Raw genomic sequence first — 9427 nt, 5'->3', positions numbered from 1 at the left:
CCCACCCATATCTTTGGCTTGGTGGCTCTCCTACTCAGTGGAGTGTGTGGTACAGACGTTGGTCAGGCTGTTCGCTGTTGCGCACAGAAACCACGAGCTCGATTTCCGCGTGCGGGGGACTTTGTTTTATCGAATGTCCTCGTCTGCCCAGTGATGTTTGTTCTGACAGACATGGCCAAAGAAGCTTTCCACAAAATTTATTTAAATTGTGTTGACGGAGTCGTAATTCGTAATGCATTTACCACGGATCAATCAATCAGTCTCTTCTGTCTCTCCCCCTGCACTCTCTCTTTATCACCTTTTCTCCTTTCTGTCTGTCAGTTATAGTTTCTTTTTTTTTCAATTATCGCCTCCTTCTTTGCACTCGAAATTCCTCGAAAAATGATATCAGTTGCTGGAAGCTGTGACTATGCAGTTGCGAGCGCCGTAAAATCTTTACTAAACAAACATTCCTCTGTCCTCGTCCCTTCAGACAACTCTTAGCTGACTCATCTACTCGTTACTTTTAAACTTTTGACCGTGTCATGGTTTTCGGTACCTGAGTCAGCCGTGGGTGGAAGGCAAAAGTGCATTTTATATAATAGTACATACACGTAGTAGAAGTACATGTACCTACTCCTTTGCTCTCTCTTGGTTATATTTTTTGTGTGCTCATGTTGCTTTTCCCCAGCGCTAAATAGCCATGTGTGGATGTGCTTTTCATTTCAAACGAAAACAGACGATCAGGTCTGCGTTTGTACATATCAGTTTATGATAAGGTATTACTTGACTGTTTTGATGTTTTCCTGCCTTCTTTCTTGATCTTCAAAACCTGAAGAAATCCAAAGGCCGCCCGAGTAGTAATATTACATGACTATTTTCAAGTTTTCCCGGCATCTGTCTTCAAAGCCTGAAATCGCTTCCTCTAGCAGAGGCCGCCCTAGTTTCCTCATATCCGTGTACTCACATCAAAAAGCTGTTCCTCCTTACTCTACACGTGCTGGGCCCAGGATGTACCATTTCCCCTGACCGCACCCGTACAAGTCCGGGAGTCTATTAGCTCCTCGGCGTTCCCCTCTGGCGGGCACACGTGCTTTTCATTCTCGGCCCTCGCCCCCGCCCGATGATGGCTCGATTCTCTTTCAAATCGGTTTACCTAGCTACCCTCGTGGGATCCCATGTTGTTTGTTTTCAGTCTGGCCGGCGTGTAGGGGGCAGGAAAAAACAGTTTTGGCTCCCTCACACGTGACGGGCGGAGGGGTCACCCGGTATTTGTGTGGCCTCTTTTGGATGGTACTTAATACTTATAGTACAGTAGGGAAGGAACGGAAGCCTTGCGGCGGTACTTCTACCGACGACCGACACCAGGAGTATGTTTTGCAAAGTAATGGTGGCTCGTTAGAGGGCGTTGCCGATAGGTCACTGCCTTGCGTGCTTCAGGAGCCATTTCTAGGTTTTACTTCTTTACTTTCAGAAAAGAAACCAAAAGAGTCAACCAAAATATCCTTCCCCACCTTTCTTTAAAAAAGCCAATCATTACAACATCTCTCAAAGACAAGAGCACAAAATCTTCAGACCCAGTGACGCTGATGCTTGCATCACATCAAACAATCGACAGCTATTCAGATGACTGGATACACGTCTATACGGACGGCTCAGCATTCAAAGGCACAACCAAAGCCGGATATGGAATACTAATACAGTACCCAGATGGAAGTTCCAATTCCAATGAGATCTCTGCAGCCTGTGGAGAGAAATGCAGCAACTACGATGCAGAAATGATGGCAATTGAAACAGCACTGTACCATCTCCGCACAGTTTTTGACACGCATCCTGGTAAAGCACAGAGTATTGTAATTTTCACTGACTCACTATCAGTATTACAAGCCATAGAAAATGACCATCATCTAAACCAAGATTTGACCCATGTATTGTTTGGATCCCATCATGGGATAACATCCTTTGGCATCAGCCTAGTAATGCAGTGGGTCCCCGGACACTCAGACATACCTGGAAATGACAGAGCAGACACACTTGCCAAACGGGGATCTAGACAGGAACAACCCAACACTTCAACTTCATACAACACTGCAAAACAAATCATCAAAAGCAACAACAAGCAAGATTGGATGAACAGATGGGCCCTGGGAAAGACAGACAGGGCAGTTTTCAAACATATGACCACAACAAAAAGGAATGACAATATCAACCGCCTTCAGAGAAAGAAACAGACCACGATCTTCCGCCTACGAACAGAACATATAGCTCAACTTTCACCTGAACAGAATAAACCCGGAACTTCCCCCAATGTGTCCCTTGTGTGACTATGCATATGAGACCGTGGAGCATCACCTGTTCCATTGTACAGCCCTAAATGACATCAGAGCTACCCTTCTCCCTCCGAAACCTTACATTGACAACACACTCTATGGAACATTACAGCAACTGCAGCAAACCTGCACTTATCACTACATGGCATTGGACAGAAGGGCCAGAGCCCAGCTGTTGCTGGATCGATAACAACAACAACAACAACAACAACAACAACAACAGCAACAACAACAATAACTTCTTTACTTTCCCCCTGTTGTTTCTGTCTGTCTTACCTTTTCCAACACTAAATGATCATTATTGTATTGTGTCGGTGTGCTTCTCTTTACTCAAACAAAAAAACCTCTTAGTGCTTCTAGGGCGATCTGTGCCTGTATCATTTGACATGTGCAGTCGAAATTGTGAAAGACAGCCACCCATTGTCTAGGAGGAAAATAGCTCCGTCTTAGACATGTGGTCGTCTTACAAAGCCACTATAATGTAAAATATACACAAGGGGGGAAATGGGAATTGGCCATTTGTACAGGTGATTGTCTTATACAGGTCACGTGGCTGTTTGAGCAGATTTGACCCTACTTTGTTCTCTGCTGTTTTAGACAAGTATGGGAAACCCAAACCCGCTGTCTCCTTCCTCGGATGTTTTGGTTTTATAGCGTTGTCTATAAAATCTCTTCTTACTACGCTTTTGGGTGATTTGAGAGTGCCGTTGGTGGGTCCAACTTCAAATGAGGAGAAACTTTTTGTCGTGTATCTCCGTCTTTCTGCTGGGATGTTGTGTCCCTCTCAGCCCAGGTTTGCTCCGGCAGACAGGGTCGGAAGCTCGCCTCCAATATAATATTATATAATATAATAGAAATCGTGTCGATAGGGGTGTAAAAACACTTCCTTAAAAAAAAATTCCCGTAGCTGGTTGTGTCGCATTGGTGCGCTGCCTCAAGCGAACCACGCTAACATGATATCGTGTCGTGATAGCTTGTCTCCTGAGCTACCACTCCTGTAAATTATTGTAATCCTTTGCATATGATTGCTTGGCATAGTGTTGTCAACTCCGTCAGCTGGCAACTCACCGCTGGCATTGTGGTGATGTTTTGCCCTATGGCTTTTTACTGAGGAGTGGTTGGGATTGACAGTGGGAATGTTTTTTCTGTCTGTCCCCAATTTGGGTTCTGTAATAAAACACTGATCAGTCTGTCATTGTTCTGTAAATGTTTTTTTCTCTTATAATGTCCATGATCTCCGGAAAGTGAATGGCGGGCGCTCTTGCGTTGTTTGTCCGTTCTGATCATTGTTGTTTTAATCCATTCCGTGCCGTTTTCGTTCTCTATCACTGCACACAACGACTTGATTCCGTAACTGAACTTATATAAATATGTTGCTGTTCATGCCTATGTGTTTACCCCCCCCCCCCCTCACACACACAAACGACAACAATGAATCTGCAATAGCAATCAACGGTAAAGAAATCCAAAACAAACATAAAAAGCCCCCCCCCCCCCTTTCCCCAAAACACACACACAAACACACACACACACACACACACACACACACACACACACACATACACACAAATACTACAAAAGAACCATCGAAAGGAATTACCCCTCCCTCAAAATACAACAAACATACAAACAAACAGTGGAACCAAAACCGAAGCCGAATCGAGTCAATACCGACCCAACTCTCCAATCGGGCGAATAGTTTTAGCTCACAGTGCTTAGATCTACTTGACAAAAACTTTTGTCCTGGCAATAATTTCATGTTGGATTTTAAAAAAAAGAATAAGAGGTTTTACCAATGAGAAAAAGGAAACGGTGAAAGTATTTCGTTTTCTTTTGACAAATTGCATGTCAGTACAAAGGAGAAAGGGGAAAAAAAAACAACAACAACCTACAAACCTGTTCCTATTCAAACCCCCCTGAATTATTTCCGGTTTCGTGCAAGTGATGCAAAGCAATGTGATGACAAAATCTCCTTGTACATGTATTACGTTTCTTTTAAAAGGGAATACCACGGTCCACGTCCCTCTAGAACTAAGTTTTCAGATTGCCATAACTTCTTGTATTTCCCTCTCCCCTTCCTGGGTTTCCGAAATTCATTGCGTGACAGGAACGCTTGTCATTATCAAGTCCTTTATTTTTTAATTACTGGCCTCTATAATTTTCTCCTCTTTCCACCCGTTGTCTTGGCTTTTTTCCAAGCTTGATTTTATAGTCTCAATTAGTACAGCCCAAGGCCTTCCGAGTGTGCTTGTTGGGTTCATTTCCTCAGCTAGTGTTTCCCGAGGATGGTTGGCGGGTGCTTTAATGTGGTTTGCTCCTTTCCTATCAAACATATATCGGTCTTATCTCTCGTCCTTCTTTTTTGTAATTGTTGCTCTTGTAACGCCTCTGATCTTCGACGTGGGTGGTAGGCGGGTGCTCTGGTGTGGTTTGCTTCTTCTTTCCTATCAAACATCTATCGTCGTTATCTCCCCCCTTCTTCTTTTTTATGTTTGTTACTCTCTTGTAACACCTCTAATCTGTTGGCGCTCATATGACCTTATGCAGTTGCGAGCGCCGTAAAAACCTCTACTAAAACTGATCTTCAACACTTGTATGACCTTCTTGTGTTACAAGTGCCGTAAAACTCTTACTAAAACTAAAAATTATTCTCCCGTTTCCAAGCGTTGTCTTGGCCTTTTTCCAAGCTTGGTTTTTATGGACTCGATTAATTTAGCCTAAAACGTTCGTGTTGAATGGGTTCATTTCCTCGGTTAGTGTTTCCCGTTTCAGGAATATAGCCGTCACCTCCTGATTCACTCTCCGATGCCTGTGACCTCATTAATGATACCTAGAGTTTGAAAACTTTGTGATGTGTTAAACGGAAACTAGGTTAATTCGAGTACAAGATGTGCTGCCCTCTTAGTTCGAGTATGTGCGCCCATGTGTACTTGTATGTGTTTGTGTGTGTGTGTGTGTGTGTGTGTGTGTGTGTCTTCGTGCGTGCGTGTGTGTGTGTGTGTGTGTATGTGTGTGTGTGTGTGTGTGTGTGTGTGCGTGCGTGCGTGCGTGCGTGTGTGTGAACAACCTTTTCCTGGACTTTGTGCCCCCGAATTCAGAGTTGTTATTTTACATTTTTTTACGTGCTTTCGTCCATCTTGCCGTAAAGCCTGATCTTCCTTTAAAAAAGAAAAATAGTAAAAAGAAGAAAAGGGAAAAGCAAGGACATAAAACCCCCAACCTCAAACAAATAAACGAAGCTAACAGAAACAGAGCACAGAGCCACCCATTAATGCCATTTTTGGAACAGTTACGGTGGGAACACACCTCAGGAGTTGATAATGTCAATCTACTCTTAGCAAGCAAGGCCAGGCTTTTAAATGATATACCTGACTCATAGTTCAGAGCAACCAATGCCCATGCTTTTGGTGACGTTGTTTGAGACGTCACTTTTCTTATAATTTTTTAAATTAAATATATATATATATATATATATATATATATATATATATATACACATGCATCGGACCGTACACATTTAAGCACCAAATTCTGGGACAACCAACAGGCGGACAGTTACCTTGATCTGCTTCGGTGGAACCTCATCTTGAACCATTGCTGGGGTGATTTTTGAAGAAAAAAAAAGCCATACACACCGTACATGCACACACGAACGCGCATACTTGAACTCACTTATTTACAAAAAGGCCTCACTCATTTTTTATAGGTTCGTTCTCTGCCCATTTTGAGTCTATATCTGTCTCTATATCACGACATCGTTTTAGACCCGGAAAGTCAAAACTCTGCCTTTATGCTAGTGTTGTTACCTCAGATATTCAAAATAATTCTCTTGCTATTATTGGTCTAGTGGTCGAAGGATGCTCTGGTGTTGTTTGCTGATTTTATTTCTTTTCAGCTTTAATTTATAGTTTCGTCATCTGCTTCTGTCAAAATGAGGTAGCTAGCTATCGTGCTTTCACTCATCCTTTAACTGCAACTCAACTGTTTTCTCTCAACCCTCCCCTCCCCCAAGTTCAAAGTAACGTGTGGATTGTTGACAGATTCCCTGCTGGGGTTTGCGCCTTCTGTTTTGTAAAACATCTATCGTTTTTAGTTCTCTCTCCTTATCTTCTTTGTATATTGCTATCTAGGTACGCCTCTTTGACTTTGGCACTTATGTCACCTGTTTGGGTTGCAAGTGTTGTTAAAGTCTAACTAAAACAATTCTCAACGTAAAGAGTACTTGGTGGGTGCCACTGGTGGACCTAGATATTTTCTCTCTGTCTGTTGGTCTTGCTTTTTCCTGTGAATAAATGACGGTTGTCGTATCAATGTGCCTTTATTTTTTCAAAAGTTTGAAATTAGCAGGTCGCCATTTTGTTTTGTTCGTTTTCATGGGTGATGAGAGGGTGTCATTGGCAGGACCTTCTTCTTTACTCTTCTTCTGTTGTTTCTATCTGTCTGCCTTGCCTTCTCCCTGCTCTAAGTGACCGTTGTTGTGTCGATGTGTTTCTCTTTACTCAAACAAACAACAGCATATTGAATGGCATTTTCCCCCGCTATCGGTTTGGCCCTCATTACTCAAGAATCGGATTATTTTTTCATTCTTACAGGAAGCTCAGGGCAAGGCAGACGACAGCCGAAGTGCGAGCAGGGCAGCTGTTACCCGGCCACGGGAGACTTGTTGATCGGGCGCGCCCAGAACCTGAGCGCCTCCTCCACATGCGGCCTGGACCGGCCACAGCGCTACTGCGTGGTCAGCTACCTGGAGAAGGACACCAAATGCTTCACGTGCGACTCGCGGCAGCCCTGGCGCGAGGGCTTCACCGAGCAGAGCCACCGCATCGAGAACATCGTCTCCTCCTTCAAGGAGAGCAAGAACCGCTGGTGGCAAGCGAAGACGGGCGTGGAGAACGTGTACATCCAGCTGGACCTGGAGGCCGAGTTCCACTTCACCCATCTCATCATGACCTTCAAGACGTTCCGGCCCAAGGCCATGCTCATCGAGCGGTCCTTCGACTTCGGGCGCACGTGGAAGGTGTACCGCTACTTCGCCCAGAACTGCGACAAGTCGTTCCCGGGCGTGGCCAAGCGTGTGGTCAACAGTCTCTCGGACGTCATCTGCGAGGAGCGCTACTCGGCCGAGACGCCGTCTACTGATGGAGAGGTGGGTCCTTCTTTGCAATTGTTTTCTTTCTTTTCCTTTTTTCTAATAAAGTGTAAGCTGCAAGAACACTTGAAAACTCGTAATATCTTTCTTTTTTTTCTTTTTTTCCTTCTTTTTTTCTTCCTTCCTTCCTTCCTTTGTTATGTTATGTTTTCTTTGTCTATCTATTGCTTGTCTTTATTAACGTTCGTGTCGTATCGACGTACTCCTGTTTAAGATGCACTGTGTTATTCCTGTCGCCCACTTTGCATTTTTCCTTCCCTTTTTCCCTTTTAATTTATTCATTCTTGTATTCTCTCCTTATTTATTATTTGTTATCCCTTAAGCTACTGCCTCTTTGTTCCTTTTTCATTTCTCGTTTTCTTTCTTTTATATGTTTTGGGGGGGGGGGGGAGAATTGTGGTGATTCAGGTTCAAATCTACTGCTGGGGTTGTGCATGTGTAGGGGTTTATGTTAGGACCCAGGTGGTTTGAGTAGTTTTAGGATCTCTATTCTATCATATAGGAAACATTTTTATGCGGAATTTCAAAAACCGTCTCATATGAAGTTACCAACACGATGCTGAAAGAGGCGCAAGGCTTCTTGTTTCGATGAGAATAAGGCCGTCTCTCATGGTATTAATGTCTCGTTCGCCTTGAAACCTCAGCCCCTGTCCAGCTAGCCTTTAGAAGTGTTTGCTGCGCTATGCTGTAACGTTAGTTCAGTATACGGTTGCGCAAAACATTTTCCCCATTGTTCCGTTACGGACGGGGCTTCTCATAACAAAATATCTGGATATATGAGATTGCTGTTGTCGGCATTTAAGGCATTAAAGGGGCTTACGGAGTAAAAATGTAATATGCAAACACGCGCGACGCAGACAAAGAGTGGGCTCCTAGCGAGGCAAGTAGGAGCACACTTGGGGGATTGTATCCTTCCCAAATAAAAATGACTCAAAGACAGGTAAAGATACTCCAAGGTAAAGATCGTCGGGGTTTATTTCTGTCTGGTTCGGTCCTCCGAGTAGGTTAGGTGCGGTGCGGTGCGGTGCGGTGCGACCGTTGACATTGCTTTTCTGGGTAAACTACGGTCACTCATGCTCTCCGTAGCGGCCCCCTCGCTCTGCTTTTTAATCCAGTACCCGCAGACGTAACGTGTGTTTTTCTCCCTTGTCGACTGTTCATACATGAGCCTACCCACTTTTAGCTTACTTTTAGCGCGTGGGTGGTTGGCGAGTGCTTCACTGTTGTGGTTTGCTCATTCTTTCCTATCAACGTCTACCTTCCTTATATTCTATCTTCCTTCTATTTTGTGTTTGTTACTCTCGAGTAACACCTCTAGTTTTCGGCACTTATATTATGACTTAATTGTGTTGGAAGTGCCGTAATACCCTTACTGAAACTTAACTTTATCCCGTACCCGCAGTCGTAACGTGTGTTACCCCCCTGTCGGCTGTTCGTTCATACATTAGCCTACCCACTTTTAGCTTACTGTCTGATTATAGCGTGTGGATGGTTGGCGGGTGCTTTACTGTTGTGGTTTGCCCCTTCTTTCCTATTAAACATCTGTCATCCTTGTCTTTCTTACCTTTTGTTTTGTGTTTGTTACTCTCGAGTAACACCTCTCATTTTCGGCACTTGTATGACTTAATTGTGTTGGAAGTGCCGTAAAATAAAACTCCTACTAAAACTAAACTATTAGTGGGAGCGGCGTCATCCCCCTGGTTTTCAATCCCCCACTCCTTACCCGTCGACGTAACATGTGTTTCTCTCCTGTCGGCTGTTCATACATTACCCACTTATTCTAGCTTACTATTTAATGCTTAACTGGGGAGGGAAAGGTTTGAGGGGAATGCACGGGGCTGCTTTTGTATATCTGGTCCAGATATAAATGGAGATGACGTCAATTTGTGGTGGTGTGATATGTTGTGTAGGTGTGTGTGTGTGTGAGGGGGGAGGGATGTGTGTGTGTGTTTTGTGTGTGTGTGTGTGT

At 44.0% G+C, this 9427-nt stretch overlaps 1 protein-coding gene across 1 annotated transcript in view; it reads left to right on the top strand.

The window, feature by feature from the left end:
* Window positions 1–6900: 6900 nt before the first annotated feature.
* LOC101849415 (laminin subunit beta-1) overlaps window positions 6901–9427 on the top strand; it is a gene marked incomplete at its 5' end in the record, with an annotated part of 77256 nt that continues 74729 nt past the window's right edge. The window contains 1 exon segment of the mRNA XM_005110359.3: window positions 6901–7455. Within this exon segment, the coding sequence (XP_005110416.2) occupies window positions 6901–7455 (555 nt within the window).

The sequence above is a fragment of the Aplysia californica genome, unplaced genomic scaffold, assembly GCF_000002075.1.
Source record: "Aplysia californica isolate F4 #8 unplaced genomic scaffold, AplCal3.0 scaffold00879, whole genome shotgun sequence".
Taxonomy (NCBI): domain Eukaryota; kingdom Metazoa; phylum Mollusca; class Gastropoda; order Aplysiida; family Aplysiidae; genus Aplysia; species Aplysia californica.
This window is presented reverse-complemented; position numbering and strand designations above follow the sequence as displayed.